At 39.2% G+C, this 24,573-nt stretch overlaps 1 protein-coding gene across 1 annotated transcript in view; it reads right to left on the reverse strand.

Moving 5' to 3' along the window:
• The window catches only part of GPR156 (G protein-coupled receptor 156), an 87,602-nt gene that overhangs the window by 21,663 nt on the left and 41,366 nt on the right, over nucleotides 1-24,573 (reverse strand). The window contains exons 4-5 of the mRNA XM_040621724.1: nucleotides 379-514; nucleotides 16-126 (exon numbers count right to left, since the gene is read on the reverse strand). Coding sequence (XP_040477658.1) covers nucleotides 16-126; nucleotides 379-514 — 247 coding nt within the window. The remainder of the gene's footprint in view (nucleotides 1-15; nucleotides 127-378; nucleotides 515-24,573) is intronic.

The raw sequence follows: 24,573 nt of genomic DNA on the forward strand, positions 1-24,573 counted from the left end.
TTGCTGCCTACTCACCACTCTCTTGTCTGGGACCCTCTGAGTAAACACCTTGTAGAGTCGCCAGCTCTTCCCCAAAATGGGGCCAAACACAAGGGAGGTCCCAATGCACAGCATGGATAGTCTTATCTACAGGGGGAAAAGGAGAGAAGCAAGAGGCATGAGAGGGACTTCTGCTGTTCTCCACATGCTGATTTGCAAAGCCCCAGTCCACACAGGGCACCGGGCAGGATGTGGACTGCACTAAGCATTCCAGTGATCACCTCTGAGAGTGTCCATTCCAAAGATAAAGATAGCCACCACCTACAGGAGATGCTGATTTAAAAAAAAAATCAAAAGTTGGACATTTTGTTCAAAACAAAAACTTAAGATTTAACCCACCTGAATGAGAGTTTCCATTGAGCCTCCCACTAAAGCATCTCGATCTTGAATCCCAAAGAGGTAAACACTACTGTAAGTCAGACAACTGCCGAGTAAGGTCACAATGTTCAGATTGGGACTGGACATCTTCACAATCCTAAAATGAATCAGGAAGAAAGAAACTTCCAGTCATGACCCTTTGCCATGGGACTGAACAGAACATTCCCACCAGTATAATCTCCAATGTAACCTCATAGAGAAGGGCCACTGGGAAGAAACCACTTTATAGCCCTGTAAAAAAAATTATTATGATTTATTTACATTTATTTTCAAAAAGCACTAAGTTCTGACATCTCTCGCTTATATAACTCCAAGTCTTTAAAAAAAAAAAAAGCCAACTTCTAAAATACAGGTGGTATCAGAGAAGAGTTAGGACTTTTCCATTAAATTTATAGTTGCTAAGAGACTGCTACATGCAGCCTAGTGAATAAATAACTAGCAGGTAGATACCTAAAGAGATACAGTTTGGAGCCTTTGGAAATGAGCTGTAAGGTAAAGCACTATTTGGAAAAGCTTTGTGATTTTTTCCCCCACAATTTACTCTATTTGATATGTAAATTTGTTTTTCCTTTCTCTGCTTGACCAAAAGAGAAAAAGGAAGCATGGATTGAAAGGAGGACATTTGGTAAGGGTTTTTTGTCAAATAGTTTTAAATGAGTTTACAGAGCAATTCAAAGATTAGAGGGAGGCGTGGACAATCAGAGTGTCAGTGTCCCCTCCTGGGCACCAATGGAAGCTCAGGACAAGGTAAAAACATGTGAATTGGTTAACTTAAGGGGAAAACCACGCTTACTCTGGACAGTGACTGATAACAAGAAGGAATGTCATTGTATTTAAGAGTTTTAGTCTAAATAGTGTATTCTACATAAATTCAATATTTATGTTAATAGTCACTTGATAATTATGCTTAGTTATACTTTTATTTTAAAATAATAACTGAGGAGGAAAGCATTCTTATCTATGTACCTGGGATTACCTGGCTGACCACTTTAAAGTCGAGAGCCAAGGCAAAACCAGCTACTTAGTGCAGCCTACTTTAACGACAGGCAAAGTATTCAGAGGCATTATGCAGTTTGGCAGTGCTAGACTTGCAAACATCATAACCAACAATGGCCCAGCTTGATTACTTTGTGGCTGTAGCATAATTACATCCACACACACACAAATACTAAGCCACTGCGCTGGGACTCAGGCCCCAAGCACAGATAATGTAGGCCAGTAAGTGCAGCAGAGATTTACCTTGTCTTGGAGCAAAAACCTTGATTTTTTATCTTCCTCTAAAAATGAGAACAAGTTTCATGGATTCTCCTTATAAAAAGGGGATAACAATAATACATCCCTCTCCCCCGCTGCCGGAGAGTTGTAAGGATTCAGGGAGGTAACATAGCAAAGTGTGGGGCACAGCGCCTGGTGCAGAGTAAGTACGTAGCCAACATTAGCTAGTGATATTATTAATCTCACCATCTTCAGACTTTAGCAACCTCTGAACCACCTTTTCCTCTCCTGTTTCTTTTCTTTTTTTCTTTCCTTTTCTTTTCTAAAGATTCGTTTTAGAGAGAAAGCACATGTGCGAGCAAGTGGGGGGAGGGGCACAGGGAGAGAATCCTCAAGCCGACTCCCCGCTGAGTGGGGAGCCCAACCTGGGGCTGAATCTCACGACCCATTAGATTATGACATGAATTGAAACCAAGAGTCAGCATTCAACCAACTGCAGCACCCAGGCACCCCACCTCTCGTTTATTACCTATACCCAATCAATTGCCAGTTTCTTTCACTTGTTATTTGGAAATCTCTCTGAGTTGTCTCTTACTCATCCAGGATACAATCATGTTAGGACCAATGCAAGTGGAGTCAAGTGTGACAGATGGGATTCCTGGCTCTGCCAATCACAGCTGTGGGACTTTGGGCAAGTCACTTAACTGCTCTAGCTTTCTGTTTCCTCATCTGTGTAGATAATATTACCTTTCATAACCACCCCACAAATTATTGCAAAGATCAAATGAGATGTGCAGCAAAACTCTTTGAAAACTAACGTGATGCAAAAGTATTAATTTTTAGATTTTTGGTGTAACCTCTAGCTCTCTGTAACACCAGTTTTTTTCCTGTCCTAATGAATTCTGTATACTTTCAGACTCAATTTCTTAAAATACTATCTTCGTCACTTAGGAAGAGAACTATATGTATACAGATCAATTTTGTTTACCTTAAGTCTCCTGTATCCACATTTCAAATCTAGCCCTATCCTCCCTATCTACTCATTCATCTGTCTCCTCAGTCAGCAGGTCTTCAAATTGTAATTTATGGAGAGTAATCTTCACTAATTTGTCTCTTCCCATAAGAAGGGGAGTTATGGGGTGAATACTCACTGCAAAGTAAGAACAGTGTTAACCAGCAGCTTCACAATGCATTTTTTAAGTAAAGTAATACCTTAGACAGACCAGTGCTGACACTGCTTTAGAAAAAGGGGGCGCTGCTGACCTGGAACTGGCTACTTGGTGCAGTCAGAAGCTTGTGCAGTGGTACAACCACTGGGTGGATCTTGCAGGACAAATAACTGAGGCTGTTCTTCCCCATGGCTATGCACAAGCATGAGCCATGAATATCTGATGATGACCTCCTTGCCAAGCAGCTGCCCGAGTTTCACAGCTACACGTCTGTGTTGTCCAGATCATTGATGGGTACGTTTCTTTCTTAATTATTCTCTGGGGCCATTTTATTTGAACACCACTCTACAATCAGATCTTCTTTGTGTTATTCAATACTGCATGCAGCCCTGATTTAGAATGTCTCCCCCTCCTGATTTGGAGGAACTCAGTTTAGTTATTTTTATTTTTAAAATTTTTTAATTATTTTTTATTAACATATAATACATTATTTATTTCAAGGTCAGTTTAGTTATTTTTGACAAAATATACATTACATAGTCTTCACATCTCAGAAGTTGATGCAAATTCATTTTCTAAATGGACATGTTGTGGACTTATATATATATATTTTTATATTTTTCATAAAAAATTTTACTTAAAACTTGCATCAGAAAAAAAAATGGATGGAAGATGATTTACCTATTTTGTTTGGTGAAGTTAACACCTGTGAAGTCACTGAAAGGTGAATCATCTCCTATTCAGCAGATGAATTATGTATGTCTGGGGAATGTCTTTGCTACTTGAATAGGAATTCAACCACCAATGTCACTTACATTTTTCTGTTGAACTAAAAGATGAAACCTACACATGTTGAATATTTTAATCAACCACAAACACATAATTTCCATAAAGCAAGAAGATTTCAATATTATATACTTAATTACAAATATTCAGTCCCATTGAGATCACCTATGTTGTGTTTATAAAGAGATAAAAGCTTGGACTGGGTTATGAGCTCTCAGAAACAAGGTGGATTTTTTTTAAGGATTATATAGCTATCTCATCTTTTTCTCTTCATTTATTAATTGGCAGTGTAAGACAAGAGCTTTCCTGATTTTTCTCTTCTCAAGTAAGCCTCAATATAAATAGATAAATATCCATCTATATCTATAGACCTGTATAAACCTGGATTATCATTTCAAAAGTCTTTAACGAATTCTGATGCTTACATGACGTCCATCAGCTCACAGGTATGAAAAGGTTTTAAAATCTTCATCAAATACCGGTTTCTGAACTTAGAGGTTTATTATACTGGCTATGGAGGACTGACTGGTCATCCTATTGTTTCTTCGTAATTCTGGTTATGAACTGAATTTGGAAACATGGCTTGCAAATAGGGTTGAGGGTACTTCTAGTGGCTATTAGAAAATTTTCCTAAGATGTCACAGGGACATGGTTTCAAAAATGCTATATGGGGGTCACTAAGATTTAAACATATCTAAAACCAAGTACAAATGTCTTTCTAAAAAGATTTTTAATAAAACACTTAAGATTAAGTTGTGAGTTAATCAGATTTCTTTTTCAATCCACTGCTTTTGATCCATGCTACAGTGAGATTATAAATCTACCTCAGCTGGATATGTTCCAAACAGCTTTATCATAATGTTGTCTCATGTGTTTCAGCAAATAGTGATCATTTTGCTGCTTTGCTTATATCTAATGTTTTAGGTTCAAAATCTAAACCCAATTCAAATTCCGTACACCTCAAAGCAATATTTGTGTGACTTCTAACCATATATATTTTAACTCTGTATCATAATGGTGAGAGCAGCTTGACTCTGTTCCCTCCTCTCCTGTCTGGGCCACCATCCTAGGAGACCGTCCTGAGAGATTTCATTACCTTCTCAACCTCCAGAGTTCTAACTTCTTTTATCATAATGACTTCACTTTATTCCACTTTTAGATAACCACCCCAGGGTCTCGCATTGGATGTTATGATCATTCAGAGTGATTCCAGTTCAGAAATTTTGAAAACCAATATTCCCCTCTTTGATCCAATGCCATCCAAATCGAACTCTTAGTCTTCTCCTTGGGACCTGTTCTTTTCACATTCTTCCCCAGTTCAGATAATGGCAATTCCATCTTTCTACTTAGTTGGACCAAAAATCTTGAATTCATCCTTGACTCTGTCTCACCAGCCACATCCAGTCTGTCATGAAATCCTATTGGCTCTATCCTTGAAATACACCCGGAGTCACACCTTAACCACCTCTTGCCGCCACCACTCTGATCAAAGTCTGACTTTGCACTTCTCATTTGGATTACTACAATAGCCTCCTAACTGATCTCCCTGCTTCTACTCTGGACCCTTCCTAAGTCCACTTTCAACATAGCAGTCATAGCAATCCATTAAAGGTAAATCAGAGCATGTCACTTCTCTGTTCAGAAGCCTGCAGTGCCTTTCCATTTTCTCAGAGGAAAACTCAGTCTTCACCAGAGTGTGTAAGGCTTATATATTTGGTCCTCATTATCTTTCTATCTAATTTCCTACTTCTTCCTCTTGCCCACTCCACTCCACACAGGCCTCCTTGCTATTCCTTGAAAATGTCAGGCACTCACACGCTTCAAGGCTTTGAAGTGGCTGTTCTCCCTGTCTAGAATATTCTGATTCATACATTTGCATGGCTCATTCCCTCTATCCTTTTATGTCCTTGTTCAAAAGTTACCCTTTCAATCAGGGCTACCACCCCATTTAAAATCACACTCTTTCTCAAAATTCCAAATCCTTCTTATCTTGTTCTATTCTATCTCCACCCACCACAGTACTTATTACTTTCTAAGCTATTATATAATTTACATGTTTATTATTATTTATTGTCTTCTTCTCCCAATTAGAATTGTTCATGATGTACTCCCAGCACTAGAACACTACTTAGGATATTGAAAGCACTCAGTAAAGTGGTGCCTGGGTGGCTCAGGGGTTAAGTGTCTGACTTCAGCTTAGGTGATGATCTCAGGGTCCTGGGATCAAGCCCTGCATTGGGCTCTGTGCTCAGCAGAGAGTCCGCTTCTGCCTCTCCCTCTGCCACTTCTGCTGCTCATGCTCTCTCTCTCAAATAAATAAATAAAATCTTTTAAAAAAGAAAGCACTCAGTAAATACTTGACGAGTGAATGAGTAAGGCCCCTAACCTCCAGTCTTCTCATATGCTCACTTCTAACACACTTGCTCATTGACAGCCTGCAGACCTCCAGTTCCCTGGCTCTTCAGCTGACTCACAGTCTGTCAGTCTCTCTTCCTTTCTGTACCCAATGTGAAGCCTCTGGTTGGTCATCTGAACTGTTCTCTCAGCAACACCACTTCCTTTTCCAAACAAGCTCTTTTGCTGCATCTGCCTGACAAAACTCCCATCGAAATTTTAATCCATTGTCTGCCTTTATATCCAAGCAGCTGAGTGCTGGGGGAGAAATTTTTTATGACCTTACAGACTGTTGCCACCAAAATCAATGGCCTCGAACATTAATTAGCAGGCTTAGTGTACCACCAATTAATCTTTTTATTTGTTCTATGAGGTATGCTTCATATTTTCTTTGTGGGTGACCCACCTCACTGGATTCAAAGAAATAAGAGTATGTATTTGTCTGGATGATGCCCTCAGTCTAGGTTTGGTGCCCTCTTCTATGGCTTTATAACATGCCAGGGTATATGTGCGTCACTACAATTGTCATGTTATATTACCAGCTTTTTATATTTGTCTTGCTAGACAGTTTCTACCCCTCAAAAGCCAGGCTGTTTTTTATTCATCTGCATCTCAGCTCCTAGCACAGTCTTTGCAAAATGGCAAGCGTACCATAACCATTTGTTGAATGAATGAATGAATTCGTTAATAGATAAGAACGAACCATCACTTCTTTTTTTTTTTTTTAAGATTTTATTTATTTATTTGACAGAGACAGCCAGCGAGAGAGGGAACACAAGCAGGGGGAGTGGGAGAGGAAGAAGCAGGCTCCTAGCAGAGAAGCCTGATGTGGGGCTCGATCCCAGAACGCTGGGATCACACCCTGAGCTGAAGGCAGATGCTTAACGACTGCGCCGCCCAGGCGCCCCTCACTTCTTCTTTCTTTGTCCTCTTTCTTAATCCCATTTTTCCTTGGCAATGCTTTCCTCTGTTAGGCAGAAGGATGAGGCTCTCATCCTTCCAAAAGGGTGCCAAATGGCTCTAAAGCAGCAGAGATCTCTGACAGTCAGAGAGAAAGTCAAGAGTTGGCTAGATGTTTGCGTGTTAAGACAAAAGGGGTATATTCTGGGTTATGGTAGGAGTTTTAGGAAGCCCCTCCTGGAATGGCATTATTGAACACGAAGGGGCCAAGGTATTTTGGGTGCTGTGGACTTCCAAAGACACTGGGTTTCGACAAATCTCCACACCCTAAACTGTCACTGAAAAGCCTTGTTGTTCAGGTGATCCACCCCTTTGCTTCCCCACTCAGCATGGTGCTGGGGGAGTCTAAAAATAAGTGAGAGAAAGAATTCTAACAGATTGCCGGTGAAGCTTCTCTTTGTCTCTATGAAAGTGCAGCGTCTTGGGGATGTGTATATTCATATATGCACACACACATATGTGTTTACTTGTCTCCAATGAAATCAGGCCACTTGAAAGATTCCTTTCCATTGGCTGAATTCTTCCTGGAGAATTCCCCCAGGGAATGCTTTTGTCCAATATGTCTCTTACATCATGTGTCGAGGGCTATGGAGGCCCAGGGATATGATGACAGCCCTTGTCAAGCAGTTGATGGATGAGCCCTCATCTTCATGACCACACAGATGACAGTCTCAGCTGACATCTGCTCAGAGGTTAACAACATGCATCCCATTTCCTGACTTCAGAAAATCTGCTGATCTTGGACTGATTTGCCGCTTGCAGCTAAGCTAGGACGTATGCATTCTCTTTACATCCTTGCAGCTACTCAATTATGTTCTGTAGTGAGCTGAAACACTCAGTCCTGCCTCTTGTCCAGGGTGGGCCAGGCCTCTCTAAGTGTGCCTGCCCTAAGTGCTTGTATAGCTTTGTTTTACATGGAGAGAGCAGGCTCCTACCACGATTCTGTCAGTTCAGGCCTGCAGCTGCTGAAGCTGGAGATGGACTGGAAGGACGAAGACATTCCGCCTGCAGGATAGCTAGATGATTAGCAGTGGTTGGACTTGATGACATCTACTTTCCTTTCCAGCTCTCCCCTTCTCAACTTATTGCAGAGGCAAGGTTATTTTTTTTTTTGCTACTGCTGGCTTATTAACAAGCCAGTCTTACTTTGTATTTCTGCCTCTCTACCTTAAGCAGGAACAACAGGCTGACCTAGTTATCAGAATTGCTTTAGAATTCACACCTCAATCAGTCAATCAGTCGATCAATCGATTAATCAACAAAGCATTTAGCTATTAAGTGCAAAAGAAAACTTGCTGGGGCACCTGGGTGTCTCAGTCGGTTAAGTGTCTGCCTTCGGCTCAGGTTAAGACCCCAGGGTCCGGTGTTGAGTCCCGCATCGGGCTCCCTGCTCAGTGGGAGCCTGCTTCTCCCTCTCCCACTCCCCCTGCTTGTGCTCTTTCTCTCTCTCTCTCAAATAAACAAATAAAATCTTAAAAGAGAGAGAAAAAAAAAGAAAACTTGCTAACGATCCTGGCCCAAAGTTCCCCTTTAGCAGATGACCTCAGTGTTTCCATGTTTTATTAGTTATTATATTTTTAATGATCTTCCTATGTCAAACATTAATTCAACAATTCCTAAATATCTATTTGTTAAAGTATTAAGCACTGGAGATAGGAAGGCAAATGAGGTATAATTTCTGCCCTCTGCTCATCTGGACACCACCTCCCTAGTTTCTAAATTTTTTACTGCAAAGACAATTTTCTTATTCTTCCTTTTCTCTTTCAGAATAGAATAAAATTTTAATTTAATATTAGCAGTTGTTTTCTCAATATCACTGGGCCACTTAATAAAATCTATGTATATGAATGTATGCTCATTATAAATATTTATATGTGAAAATGCAAATAAATTTTCAGAGAACAAATTTCAGAATATATAGCTCTCCTAGACTATACAAATAGACCAAAGGATCACTTTCAAAAAATGTATTCTTGCAAATATTTTTAAAGTTGAAATGTGGAAATTTAGATATAAGACCAAATGCCCATTACTTCATTTTACCAGCTCACACTTAGGACAGTAGTGAAAAAGCATACTGATAGATTCAAGATAAGCTGGTGATGAGAGGGGGGAAAAAGCCCCAAAGGGTACCCATACTAGAAAGGAGCTTGTATGGTTTTAATTAGGAGTATTATGACCACATTCCACATCAATTTAAAAAAATTATTTCTAAATATATTTTTGCCATGTCTCATGCAATTATAATATATTTTAAATGTGTTTTAAAACGCCAGGGGGGGGAAACACTAGAAACATGAAAATCTTCTCCTCTCACATAACCTAGAGTGTAGCCATGTGTTTGAATTTATGAAACAGTGATTTCAACTTCCTTTCTCCCCTTAGCTCCAGGGAAAGGCCTTGAGCAGTCCCTAGCAGGAGACGCATAGCACTTCCCAGAGGGCACAGCAGACGCCCTGATTTTAAGTAGAGCATAAAGCACAGGCACATTTGGCCCCATGAAACATCCAATCACAGGCAGTCTGCTGTAAATCAGAGTATTATCTATTGCCTACCAGGTGACATGTATATCGATGTCTCTGAGGCACAGAGGATTCACCAGCCATGTTGGGAAGGTTTCCTTTCTCTCCTTCCCCTTCTTTCTGGTTCTCAGGATTGTAGCAGGAGAACTTGGGGCCTTGGTGAGCCGGAGAGGAATCCTGAGCAACTACAGCTGCTGGAATCACTCCCCATTGGGCCAGGATCTGGGCATCCTTGACGCTGGGACTGGGTTTACCTAGCTTTGCCCTTTAGCGCCTGACACAGGGCCCTGAACCTGGTGGAAACTTACTGTTTGTTATCCCAGATAGACCGTTAGAGTTAGAAGGCTCTCAGAGGTCCAGTACTTAAAAGGCATAAAAGGGAGACTGCTAGCAAGGCACAAACTGCTTGTTCCCCACCACTCTGCCCCCAGGAATTGCCGAGGACAGGAGATGAGTCTGAGGGTCATGAGGAACACTGCTTAAACCAGGGATTGGGCCCGACCCTCTCATTTTACGATGAAGGGACCCTGCGGGGCAGTTTTACAGCCAGATAGGGACAACAATGGCACAGCTAACGCAGATGCCCTGACTCCTGATTCCCTCCAGTGTTCTTTCACTTCCCCCCTAGGTTACCCTGGCCACCTGGGATCCTGTGTCCATCCTTCTGATAATGAACTTCTGCTAGGGGTCTTCTTGACCCTGGTTCCTAATGTCCTTGGTAGGCCAAGGGTTTTTACCTGCCTCCTCAACTAAGGCTCCTCAAAGCCTCCATTAGGGGGCATTTATTGTCAAGTGGACAGAGAGGAAATCCTGAGTCCTCTGGAGTGCCTTCTGCTGGGCTTTGCCTGCCTTTTCCAATTCTGAGTGCTGAGTGCTGGCCTGGAGCTTGGACATTGTCAGGGCTCCCTTCATGGCTTCTGACTTTACCTCCTGACTGGAACCCCAGACTGCATTCTTGCCACAACAGGCTTTGGGCTCTTGCTTTCCATCATTGCCTAGAGTCTCCAAGTCTTGACTCCAGCATGGCCTGGAAGTGTCTGCCCTAGGCCGTGACAGGAGTTGTGTGTTCTGTCCTGTAATCTGATGTGAAAGGAACAACTATTAGATAATCTGTGTGTGTTTAAGTAGCTTTTGTGGATTAACGCTGAGGTTTACATGATGTAGTGGGAAAAGCGTGGGCTTTGAAATCAGACTGACTAGACTGACGAGCTGTGTATGGTGGGTGATTTACTTAACCATGCTGAGGTGGTTTCTTTATCTAAAAATGGGAAAAATAATATTTATCCTCCTGAGTGCTATAAAGGTCAGAGATAATGTATCTAAAATAAAAAGCACATGAAAGGCCTGTAATAGAAAGTAACAACTATTGGTTTTAAGTTAAATTGTCTGAATGCTAATTTTATGATGAGTTTGAAGTACTGAAGGATCCTGAAGTACCTCTGAATCATAAAAAATTACATGGCAGAATCATTTGAATGCATGTTTTTTCTATTTCTTAGAATACTGACAACGATATGGAATAATATTAAAAAGAGTAGCCAACATTAATTACACATGCATTACTTTTGCTAGGCAGTTGCTGTCTAATGCAATCTTCACAGCATTCTGAGATACGTAGCTTCATTACCCCTACTTTTAAACAGGGAGATGGGGTTCAGCAAAATTCAATAAGGTGATCAAGTCACATGCCTAGTAAGAGTTGGGACTGGGATTGAAGTGGAGTTTGATTCCAGCGCTGGGTTCTTTCACTGTTGACACACTTAACCTTTTGTAAACATTGTCAAGGAGTAACCCTTATCCCCCGCTCTCTGTTTTTCCACTGAGGCCTACTGAGGAAGGGTTTTCCTCCCTTTCTCCCCCGTGGAAAACTGCTGAGGAGGAAGCTTTCACCTTGGGACCCACACTCGCCCAGGTGAGCAGGGGGGAGCACTCGGACTGTAGAGAGGCTAACAGGCCTGGGCCAAGCTCTACCAGTCTCCAAGGCAGGAATCTCCCCTCCTCCCTTCTCCTCCCCCACCTCTACCAGGCAACAAGCTCTCCTCCACTCCCTGGCCCCCATGCTAGCATCATGTCAAGGAGCACTTTCTAATTCAGCTTTCGCCCACAATCCCTGTGCTTCCCTTTCCTCAAAAAACTTTTTATTTTGAAATTATCTGAGACTCATAAGAAGTTGCAAAACAGCTTGACCCTTAACCCAGCTTCCTCCAAAGACAACATGTTACATAACTAGATTACGTTATCAAAACCAGGAAATTGACAGTGGTGCAATACTATTAACTAAAGTATAGACTCTATTTGCATTTCACCAGTCTTTACATGTGCTCTTTGTGTGTGCGTGCGTACGTGTGTGTGTGTGTGTGTGTGTGTGTGTGTGTAGTTCTATGAAATTTATCATACATACAGATTAATGCAACTACCACCATAATCAGGATGCTTAACTGTTTCATTGTACAAACAAAACTACCCTCAAACTATCCTTTATAGTCACACCCTTCCCCCAACTATAACCTCTGGCAACCACACATCTGTTTTTTATCACTATAAATTCATCTCTTGAGAATACAATATAAGTAGAATCACTCAGTGTGTAACCTCTTGAGATTGGCTTCTCTTATTCAGCATAATGCCCTTGTGACTCATCCACATTGTCGCAATGTATTAATAGCTTGTTCCTTTTTATTGCTGGGTAGTGTTCCATTATATGGACGCACCACAGCTGGTTTATCCACTCACCTGCTAAAGGATGTTTGGGTTGTTTCTATTTTTTGATTATTAAAAATAAAGCTGCTGTAAACATTTGTCTTTGTGTTTTCACTTTTCTAGGAGTAAATACTCAGGAGTACTATTCCTGAATTACATAGTGAACATACGTTTGATTTTATACAAATCTGCCAAACTGTTTTCCAAAGTAACAGTACCATTCTTTTTCCTTTCAAGATTTTATTTAAATTGCAGTTAGTTAACATATAGTGTGGTATTAATTTCAGGGGTAGAATTTAGTGATTCATCAGTTACATATAACACCCAGTGCTCATCACAAGTGCCCTCCTTAATGCCCATCACCCAGTTACCCCACCGCCCACTCACCTCCCTCCATGAACCCTCAGTTCCCTACAATTAGAGACTCTTACGGTTTGCTTCCCTCTCTGTTTTTATCTTATTTTGTTTTTCCTTCCCTTCCCCTATGCTCATGTGTTTTGTTTCTTAAATTCCATATATAAGTAAAATCATATGGTATTTATCTTTCTCTGGCTGACTTATTTTGCTTAACATAATACTCTCTAGTTCCATCCATGTCATTGCAAATGGCAAGATTTCATTCTTTTTTGATGGCTGAGGTAACAGTACCATTCTACATAACCACCAGCAATAGGAGACATTCAGTTTCTCTGCATCCTTGCTGACACTTGGTATGTCAGTATATGTGCTTTTGGCTTGTGTGACACATATAAGCCTTTAAGAGTAAAAATATCATTTGATTATCCAGTTCTGTGTGTTTGTATGCACTCTAACTGGAGCAAATCCTGAAGGGGATGGGTATGTTTTAGGCTCTGAATTCTTATCAAGCATCTCCTACGTGCCAGACCCCATGGCAGGTGATAGGAAATACACAAGATATTGTATTTGACTTTGCACACGCAATTTGTAGCAGAGGAGGTAGATAAGTGTATAGGTAAATATGATTATGAAACAATGTAGTAAGTATTACAGGTGTATATAAAGTCCAATGAGCATTGATAAAGGAACTGCCTGAGAACAGTGGTTTTTAGATTTTAGAATTGGTAAGAATCACCTGAAGAGCTTGTTAAAATACAAATCTGGTCATCATCTCCTAGAGTTTCAGATTCAGTAGGGTCTATGGTAGGGCCCCAAGAATCTGTATTTTTAACACGTTCCCAGATGATACTGATGCTGTTGCCCCAGGGCCCCCACTTGATGGATAAGAGTTTGTCTTAAAGGACAAAGAGGGGCGCCTGGGTGGCTCAGTCGTTAAGTGCCTGCCTTCGGCTCAGGGCGTGATCCTGGAGTCCTGGGATCGAGCCCCATGTCAGGCTCCTCCGCTGGGAGCCTGCTTCTTCCTCTCCCACTCCCCCTGCCTGTGTTCCCTCTCTCGCTGGCTGTCTCTCTGTCAAATGAATAAATAAAATCTTAAAAAAAAAAAAAAAGGACAAAGAGGAGTTCGTTAGGTGAAAAACGAGACAAGGAAGAGCATTAACAAAGATGTGGTGATAAAAGTAGTGATGTGCTCAGGAAACAACTACTACCCTGTATTGTGAAAGCACAACCTATTTTAAAGGGAATAAGCAGAAATTGTAGATTAGGGCCAGACTACAAAAGATCCTACTCCTTATCTAAGGAGTTGTAGAAGCAGTAGAAAACCAGGTCTGTGTTCGTGGAAAAAATGCTGGCAAGAGAGCAGTAGCTAACTTGGAAATGGGCTAGACCAGCCAAGGGGCTACCACAATAACCCAGATGGAAAGTAGATGAGGGCTACACAATAGAGATGGGCAGCAGAGGACAGACTGAGAGACATTTGAGAAGCTAACATCTAGGACTTGGTGACTAACTGCATGTGCAGGGAGACAAAGGAATCCAGAATGAGGAGTGGATGGATGGTAGTGCCATTAACTGAGACTGGATCTACACAGAGGTAGTGCAGGACTCATGGTAAGGTTTGAGTCTGGTTTTTGGTCACTGAATCTGAATTGACTAAGGAATGTCCATCTCAGAATGTCATCTGTAAAGTTAGAGAATGGGACTTGAAAGAGGCAGGGCTTGAGGATATGTTGCAAGAGGGATTAAGACCAGGGGAGGGGTATAGCATTAAACCTGAATGTAGATGGAAACTCAGGATAATTATTAACATTAAATAGGTAGATGGAGTGTAGGAGCCAGTGGAAGCAGCTGGCAGGAAGCAGAGAGGTGAGTCAGGACATTCATGTGTGGTAAAGTTCAGGAAAGAGAAGGTTTCAGAGGAGAGGAGCAGAGGAACTGGTTAAGTGTTATGATGCCTGAGGCTAAATAGGATGAAGTCTAAAAAGAGCTCAGTTAATTTAATGACCTGAGCAAGGGGTCATTTCAATGAAATCAGGGCATGAGTTGAAGAATGAATGGGAGATGAGGAAGTGGAGGTGGCTAGTGAAAACTGATCTTTTAAGAGGCTTCGTGGTAAGAGGAGGGAGAGGCATGACCAAGGGAATAATTTCTTCTAGAGGACTTCAAAAATTTCAAGAGGAACACCAACAGTTTCCAGCAACTGGTCAGTGTTCATTTGTCTACCTGACTTGAAATATGCAAAACCCAGAGAACTATTTGATCAGCTTCTTCTGATCCATTTGTAGTGGACAACTTCAGTGTGGTAATCACTCTGGTATCTTTCTCAATAAATTCAGAGGCACATAATTAGTTTAGTCTTATTGTCTTTCGGTCTCTGACCACTCCCTGTGCCCTAGTATTAGCAGCGGAAGATTCTGCTGTTATTCTAGCTTCTCCCTTTTAATCCATTTAAATAATCCCTTTATGTATTTTGGACTCGCTTCAAAGGTGCTTCTCAAAGTCTTTTTTCCTATTTCATACCTAACCTGACAAACTCTGTGGGCTTCCTGCTTTCCTCTGGGGAGCTTTTTACATTCTTTGAGAGATGTCATTTTCCCTCCACTGTGACTGTCACATTTTTAAGTGCTTGGATTTTTTCTCTTTTTTATCCTCTGTTACTCTNNNTTCCCTATACTACCAATAAAGTCTCTTAAAATAGGCTCCAATCTCCTTCTGACTTTCAAAAGCCTAAATTTCAATTTTCTCCTAGTTAATACTCGCATTTTGTCATAGTTTCCTTTTGAACACTGAATAGTTGAGATAAATTGTCTGGGCTTATGGATTTAATTGTGTCATTATTAGTCACATTTACTGGCTCACCCATGGTTAGCTCCTAAGATCTAGTCCTAGTCAATAGGCAAGAACCACAGCCAGGACATATTCTCTGTCATTGGTTTAAAACTTCCGTTTCTAGGAAAAATCCTATTTTAAAAATCCTTATTAAAAAGCTCCCCTCTACCTCTTGACCTGATTAGGCTTTTTACAATTCACATTTAGTTCAATTTATAATACCTGGCATAATTTCTAAGCCTTTAACATTTTTTAAAAAGATTTTTTATTTATTCATTTGAGACAGAGAGATACAGGGAGAGAGAGCATGAGCAGGGGAAGAAGCAAAAAGAGAGGGAGAAGCAGACATCCTGCTGAGCCAGGAGCCCAACTCAGGGCCTGATCCCAGGACCTGATCCCAGGACCAGGGGATCATAACCTGAGTCGAAGACAGACGCTTAACCACCTGAGACACTCAGGAGTCCAGCCTTTAACATTTCTATATTGGTATCATCAGCTTGGTCATCCAGACTGGTCATCCATAACACTGATTTCCAAACATTAGAATCATCTGGAGGATTTTTTTTTTTTAATGCTGCTGGTGTTCTACCCACAGATATTTTGATTTAACTGGCCTAGGGTGAAGCATGGGTATTAGGATTTTTAAAAGCTCCTGAGCACATATTCTTGTGAACCAACTTGGTGAAATCACTGGTTAAATATATTCCTAAGATAAATAATCCAAGTTTAAAAATCGTCAAAGGATTTGAATGACTATTTCTCCAAAGAAGATATACGAATAGCCAATAAGTACACGAAAAGATGCTCAACATTATTAGCCATCAGAGAAATGCAAACCAAAGCCACAATGATTTGAGTAAAATCAAAACCATAAGACCACTTTATATACATTAAGATGGTGACAATAAAAAAGACAGATAATAGTAAGTGTTGACAATGATGTGGGGAAATTTAAACCTTCATACATTGTTGGTGAGATTGTAAAAAGATACAGTCACTTTGGAAAACAGCTCAGCACTTATATAACTATCTTATAACCCAACAATTCCACCTGTAGGTATGTATACCCAAGATAAAGGGCAACACATGTACACACAAAAATTTGTACATAAATGTTCATAGTAGCATATTATCCGTAACGGCCAAAAAAGTGGAAACAACCAAATATCTATCATCCGATGAAGGAAAAAACAAAATATGGAATACCCATTTAACAGAACATTATTCAGCCATTAAAATGAATGAAGTACCGCCTCCATGGATGAACCTTGTAATCATTATGCTAAGATAATGCTAAGCGAAAGGAGGCAGACACCAAGGACCACATGTTGTATAATTCCAATTATATGTATTGTCCAGATTAGGCAAATCTATAGAGGCAGAGAGTAGACCAGTAGTTGCCGGAGGCTTGCAGGGAGGAAGGAATGGCGAGAAACTGCTAATGGGTATGTGGTTTCTTTTTTGGAGTAATGAATGGTCTGGAATTAGACAGTGCTGATGACTGCCCACCCTTGTGAATATACTAAAAACTACTGAATTAAATACTTTAAAAACATGAACTTCATGGTATGTGAATTGTATCTCAAAAGAAAAACAGAACATGTATATTCCTATTTTACCTTATGTGTCTAAGAGAGTCTTACCCATAGAGATTTGAGTAAGACTCCCTTTGCCAGTAACATTTCTATTGTACTATTGTTTGTTGTAAGTCTCACACAAAACTAGGCCACCCCCTCCCCTTTCTTCTGAGAACCTAAAGTCCAGGGTAAAGTCTCATATTACAGAATAAAACATCTGACTCTGGTCGTATGAAGAATATAAATAAATTCTAGGGAAGGAAAACTGGAATGGCAGGGTCTTTACTGAATGAGGACAGACTATTCTATGCCTGGAAAGGGGAAGGCCAATGGAGATGTGAACAAAACCTACTAAATCACTAAGACATCTTGAGTATGGTTGAATGAAATCTTTGAATACTTGAAAGAGAGGATATCAAAGATTCAGATATGCAAATCTGAGACATGAAAAATAAAGTAACAAGCTACAAAACAGGCAGTGATTTAAGAATGATCATTATCTCCTAAGAGATGGTGCAAGCAATAAACAATAGTTTTAAGGAAATGGCTCTATATGAGATTATTTGACCCAAATGAGTTATTACTGATAGGAGTTTTTGTTTTTTTCTCTTTAAAGTTAAACAAAATGTTAATTGTGGTAAAATACAGTAAAATTACATAAATAACAAAAAGTATCATCTTAACCATTTTTGAATGCACAGTTCCTTAGTATTAAGTATATTCACACTGTTTTGCCACCAATCTCCAGAACTTTTTCATTTTGTAAAACAGAAGCTCTATACCCATTAAACCACAATTAACTGAACATTAACTGAAACTCTGTACCTATTAAACATAATTTCCCATTTCTCCCTCTCCCCAGCCTCTGGCAACCATTATTCTATTTTCTATTTCTTTGAGTTTGATATGTTAGACACCTTATATAAGTGGATTCATATAGTATCTATCTTTTGTGATTGGCTTATTTTACTGAGTATAAAGCCCTCGAGGTTCATCCATGCTGTAGCATGTGTTAGAATTTCCTTTCTTTTTAAGGTTGAATAATATTCCATTGTCTGTATATAGCATGTTCTGTTTATCCATTCACCTGTTGATGGACACTTGGTTTACTTGTTTCTCTTTTTCTGAGAGGTTGGCCCCATCACTAAGATTGACATCTAGAAGATTAACCTGTCCTCTCTTAATAAGGCACTTGGTACCACTACCAGAAAAAGGAAGACCATCAGAATTGGGGTTCAAATGGTGGCTGAAAAGGGTATGCCAGAGGAGTTTGAATTCAGGAGTCTAGGCAGACTCTTAAGATTAAGACACATAAATGATGCCAAGAGTATCAAAATAAAGAAAGTACTAGTAATTTAGGGATTGAACGTGCAAGGATGTCTAAAACCTGGAGATTATTCTGAGAAAGAGTCAGCAAAGGAGTAAACTGTGAGAGAGAATCTAGCAGGGTAAGAGAGTGCAGAAAAAAGCAGAAGTCCCAGTGAGTGAGGGGTTGGTATCAGAGAGGCGCAGGCTAGGGTACATATCTAAGGCTGAGGTCTTGGATTCTGGCAGTCAGTGGGCCACCAGAAAGGAACAGACTCCAGAGCATGCTGACTTGATAGAGAGAAGGGGTAAAATGAAAATGGATAGACCAGAAATTTATACTGGATTTTAGAGGTAATTCCCAATATCCAAAAGGGTGTGGCTACTTTGATTTTCAATCCAGCCGGTGTCAATATCATCAGGCGTTAGATTTGGTGAGGATGCAGGGATATCTATATAGTGGGGATGCTTGGAGTGTAGAAAGTGTTAAATTATGTTCTGTAGATTGTAGTGGGGTCTGCTATAAAATGAATTTAATACTAATTTAGAACACTTATTTTTGTGTGCCTAGAGTCAAAGTATGCCCTGATTCTGGGAGTGGGACTAAACTAAAAGTTGGGAGTTAAGGGGGGGCTGGTTGCAAAAAGAAGAGTAGAGAGGTTAGAAGACAGTGCTTTGCAATCGTAGGACATCGGTCTAATATGAAATTTCTCAGGATGGAAAATAATTGTTTGGGTTTTACATAAAGAGTATTACCAGTTTTTCTTTTCTCTTTTTCTTCTTCTTTTAAAGAGTTCAGAGTATATAGGTACAGATGTGTAGGAAAAAACATGTTTCTAGAAAATTATATTCATAGATTGCCAGTTCTTCTGTGCTGGGGCATGTTTTCTAGCAAACAAAATACACTAATAAATCTATCAGGGGCAGAAAGGCAGTGGGGGACAGCTGCAGCCACAGCATCCAGGAGTGACAGTGATTAATTCCTACATCTGCTCAGTCAGATAGAAACAAAGGTCAGCGTGCATAGATTAGCACCCTGAGCACCAGCTCCTCCTAACACGCAAACACGAAAGAATAGCATCTTTCACCATTGAAATGGCAAAATTCAAAATGCCTGAAAAATGTGTACCATCTGACATCCCCCCCACCCCAAAAGCAAGCTTTTTAGTGGGCTGGAGATGGAATAAGGCATAGAATAGGATCAGATAATGATTAGTGTCATATTACAGTGTAATCTTGTGAGCATCCAAATTATGTGAGATTTCAATACTCAGCTACATTTATGAAAGCAAAAGAAAACAAAACTTAAGGACAAATCTTGATGAGGTAATTTGGTCAAAGAAAGAAAGGCTATTATGGTGAAGCAGATGAACACATGTGGACATTTGATATTATGTAAATAAGGTATTTGGAAGTCGACTCTGTTCTCATGTTCAAAGTCCCCTGAAGACATTGCCACTTCCTATCCATGATTCCTGCAGTTATAGATACCTGACAGGTTGAGGGGTTTTGTTTTTATTTTTTTAATAATCTTGGACTAGGAAAGGTACTTTTTAAGTGCAAAAATTATAAATATTTAGTTCAGTTAATTATCACAAAGGATATATCTATGCAACTATCACCAGAATTAAGAAAGAAAACATTATAACATTTTAAAATCTTTACTTACTCCTTCCTTTTCCCCAAAATCAAACCACTATCTTGACTTTCAACACTATACTTTAGTTATGTCTGGTTTTGAACTTTATATAAGGTGAATTATATAGTACATGCTCTTTTGTGTCTGGCTTTTAAATTTGATGTTTGTGAGATTCTTCTGAAACTTGTCATTTTCACTGCTGTATAATAGTCTGTTGTAAGAGTATATCACGGCTTATTTATTCCTTCTGCTACTAAAGGACATTTGGGGTGATTACAAATAATGTTACTGTGAATACTCTTTATACAACTCTTGATACAAATGTGCATACACTTCTCCTGGATACAATTTAGAAGTGGATTTGCTGGCTCACAAGATGTATATGTTGTTAATTTTAAAAGATATGTCAAATTATTTTCCTAAATGGTTATATCAGTTGGCACTCTCACCATGAGTAGATGAGAATTTCATAACTTCACATCTTTATTTTAACATTACCTTTTAAGTTTTACGCCATAGTTTTATTTGCTTTTTCCCAGCCATAAGCAACCACTCGTCTACCTTCTATCTCTATATGTTTATCTGTTTGGGACATTTCATATAATTGGAACCATACAATTTACAGTCTTTTGTGACTGCCTTTTTTTCACTTAACATATGGCTTGAAGATTCACCCATCTTGTAGCATGAATCAGGGTTTTCTTTTTTTTTTAAATTGTTGAATATTGTTCCATTGTATGGATATACCATTTAATTTATCCATTCATCAGTTGGTGGACATCTGGATTGTTTCTGCTTTGGAGCTACTAAGAATGCTGCTGTGAACATCCATGTGCAAGTTTTTGTGTGGACATGGATTTCATTTTCTTGAGTATCTCCGTAAGCATCTAATTACTGGTAATATGGTAACTCTGCATTTTACATTTGGAGGAACTGCCAAATTATTTCCCATAGCAGCTGCACCATTTTATATTCTCACCAGCAGTATATGGGGTTCCCATTTCTACACATCCTTGCAAACACTTGTTTTTCTCTGTCTTTTAAAATTTTAGATGTGTTAGGAGGGCATAAAGTGGGATCTCAATGTGGTTTTGACTTGCATTTCTTTCATGGCTAATGATGTCATACATCTTTTCATGTGCCTATCAGCCCTTTACAGATCTTTGGAGAAATGACTATTCAGATTTTTTGCTCGTTTTAAAATTGGGTTGTCTTTTTTATTATTGAGTTGTAAGCATTCCTTATGCATTCTAGATACAAGTCCCTTATCAAATATATGATTTGAAAATATTTTCTCCCATTCTGTGAGTTCTTTTAGTTTTCTCAATTGGTGTTTTGAAACACAAAATTTTTAATTTTGGTGACATTGAATGTATTTTTCTTTTGTTGCTTGTGCTCTTGGCATCATTTACTGATGTCCTCCTGATAAACAGAAATTTTTATTTTTTTACTATTAGCAATTGTACCATAAAAAAGTCTTATGCAATTCACCTTTGCATTTATAGTATACCTATCCATTCTAATCATCAATGTCCAGGATATAAAAGTGAGAAATTTTTTTCAGAAACTATTAAAAAATAGTGCTGTCTCTACTGATAAAACGGCACACATCTTCCTTTTAGATGTTTCCTTTTTGGTTTTCTTAGGAAACTCAAAGATAATTTTTAAAACTTTTACTGAAGAAAATATGCATAAAGAAAAGTGTATATATGTGTATAATTCAGTGAATTTTTGAATACTGATGAACCTATGTAACCCGCATACAGGTCAAGAAACAAACATTACCAGTGTTCCAGAAGCCTTCCTTTTGCTCCTTTCTGCCACTGTGCTCCCCTAACTTCCCCCTCAAACTCTAGGGTAACTACGATCTGGACTTCTAACATCACAGATTAAATCTGCATAGTTTTGTACTTCATATAAGTAGAACCATATAGGGTTTCATCTTTATGCTTGGTTTCTTTAACTGAACATTATTTTTATGAGTCATCCACATTGTTGCATGTAGTTGTAGACTGTTTATTCTCACGGTTGTATAGTAGGCAATCATTAAATATACCATGATGTCTTTAGACATTAAACTATTGATGGATAGTTGAGTAGTTTCTAGTTTGGGACTATTAGCAATAGTTCTATTCAGAACTATCTAGTACATGTATTTCAGTGAATATATGCACGCAATTTTTGCTAGAACTTCTGTGACATAGGGTATGAATATGTTCAGGTTTAGTAAATTCTGCTGAACAGTTTTTTGAAATGATTGTAACATTGAAACTCCCACAACAATGCATGAGAATTCAGGTTTCTCCCCATCCTTCCCAACACTTGGTTTTGTCAGTCTTTTTTTTTTTTTTTTTTATCATAGACATTCAAGTGAGTACGTAGTGTTATCTCCCTGTGGCTTTACTTTGCATTTCCCTGATGATTAATGAAGTTGAACACTTTCTCATTTATTTATTGGCTACCTGGATATATTCTTTTATAAAGCATCTGTTCATATCTCTTTCTCATTTAAAAACAATTGTGTTCTCTGTGCCTTTCTTTTCTATTCATAGTCCTTTATTCTGGATAAAAATCTTTTGATGATACACGCATTGCAAATATGGTCTCCCATTTACGGCTTGCTTTTTTCCTCTTAGTGGTGTTTTTTAGTGAACATAAGATGTTCTTAACATTTACGTAGGGCAATTTAACAATCTTTTCTTTTATGAATAGTGCATTTTGTTTTCTATTTAAGATGTTTTTCTGTCCCAAGATTATGAAGATATTCACCTACATTATCTTCCTGAAGCTTTATTGTTTGACTTTTGCATTTTAATCTACAGTCCACCAGCAGATGATTCTGTTGAGGCAAGACTGAAGTTGCATTTTTTCCCCCATGTGGATAGCCAACTGATCCAGCCCCATTTATTAAAATGTGTTCATACATGCTTCGTTCTGTTTCTGGATTCTCTCTATTCTGCTCCATTGGTCTATTTGTCTATCCTTGCCCCAAAGGCATACTTAGCATGTATGAATCACTAGCTTTTTAATAAATCTTAATATCCCAAAGTAGAAATCCTCCCACCCTGTCCATTTCTTTCCAGGCTATTTTTGGCCCTTTGAAGCTCCATATAAATTTGAGAATCAGCTTGTTGAGTTTCACCAGAAAAGAAAAAAAGTTGGATTTTTATTGCAATTACACTGAATCCATATATCAATCTGGGGAGAAATTACATATATCTTTACAATATTGAGTCTTCTAACCTATAAAAACAATATATCCTTTATTTATTTAGAACTTCTTTAACTTCACTCAAAAATGTTTTATGACTTTCTATGTAGAGATACTGCATATCTTTTCCTACTGTATTAGTAGGGTTCAATCAGAACAGAACCAGTTGGAGATATGGGGATTTGTGCCATTTGGGGGGCTGGTTAAGCCCCCTTAAATTCCACTTTTAGCCCTTTGTATTCTTGAATTAAGGCACCCAAGGAACATGACTTTATTTAAGGGAGTGCTATAGGTAGCTCTTTCAAATGTTAAAGGTCTATTCTCAAAAAGCAGCCAGTTTTCCTGTTAAATTTAAGCCATGTCATGTCATTCCTCAGTTCCAAACCCTATAATGGCTCCCTATAACACTTGGAATAATGCCAAAGTCATTACACTGACCTACAAGACCTTACATGATCTGCCCCTTACCCCCCTTTACCTCTCTGACCTCATCTTTTCCTACTCTTTGCCTCATTTACTCAGTTCCAGCCACACTGGTCCTCATTCCTTCCTCATGGCCTTTGTATATTCTGTTCCCTCTGCCCGGAATGGTTTTCACTTCATGACTTGTTTCTTATGTCTTTCAAGTCTATACTCAAATGTTACCTTCTCAGTGAGTTCTTTCCTGACCAAACTCTAAAATAGCACTACCACCCTGATATTCCCCATGCACTTTCCCTGTTTTACTTTTCTTTCCTGCACTTATCACTAATATTCAATATATTTAACAGTTGATTTGTTTATTGCCTGCTCACCTCTGCAGGAAAGCAAGGTCCATAAGGGAAGGGGTTTTCTGGCTACTTTGTTCTTTGATGCAATCCCAACACCAAGAATAGTACCTGATAGATTGTTGACTAATTCAATAAGTATTTGTTAAAGTAATAGGCACATTTGTAAGAACCTAATTATGAGAAGGCCTTCTAAAAATACAGCACTCTGTGGCCAACAGGGCATCAAAAGCAAACAGATTTTAATGGTATGATAAGACTTAAAGGATAACTTAGAATGAAAGGCCACAACCAGGAGCAATGGGAAACTGAGGCTCTGGATGTCATTCTTTGGGCTCCTGAAGAGACAACCACCATGAGGGAGAGAGAAGAACAATGGAAAGCAATTGCTTACCTATGGCATAATTTTATATAGAATTGCTACCATATTAAAGTTAAAGGATGAGAACATCCATCTTCTAAGAACTTACCTTTATTGTCATAGTCTATAGTCCATTTAATTTGTTCATTCAGGAAACAAGGAGTATAGTCCAGGCACAATGGAGATACAGAGATGAATAAGATGTGGTCCTAAAGTCAAGGAGCTCATTTTCTGCCAAGGGAGACACTGTTCTCCTCCTTCCAGTCTAATAAGCTGTGATGGGTCAATGACGTGCTTAACTGTTAACAGTGGGTATGCAAAAGGGGTGTGTGTCAACTTCATCTAGGGGTCATAGTGATTTAGG

Source organism: Ursus maritimus, unplaced genomic scaffold (assembly GCF_017311325.1).
Source record: "Ursus maritimus isolate PB19 unplaced genomic scaffold, ASM1731132v1 scaffold_4, whole genome shotgun sequence".
NCBI lineage: Eukaryota > Metazoa > Chordata > Mammalia > Carnivora > Ursidae > Ursus > Ursus maritimus.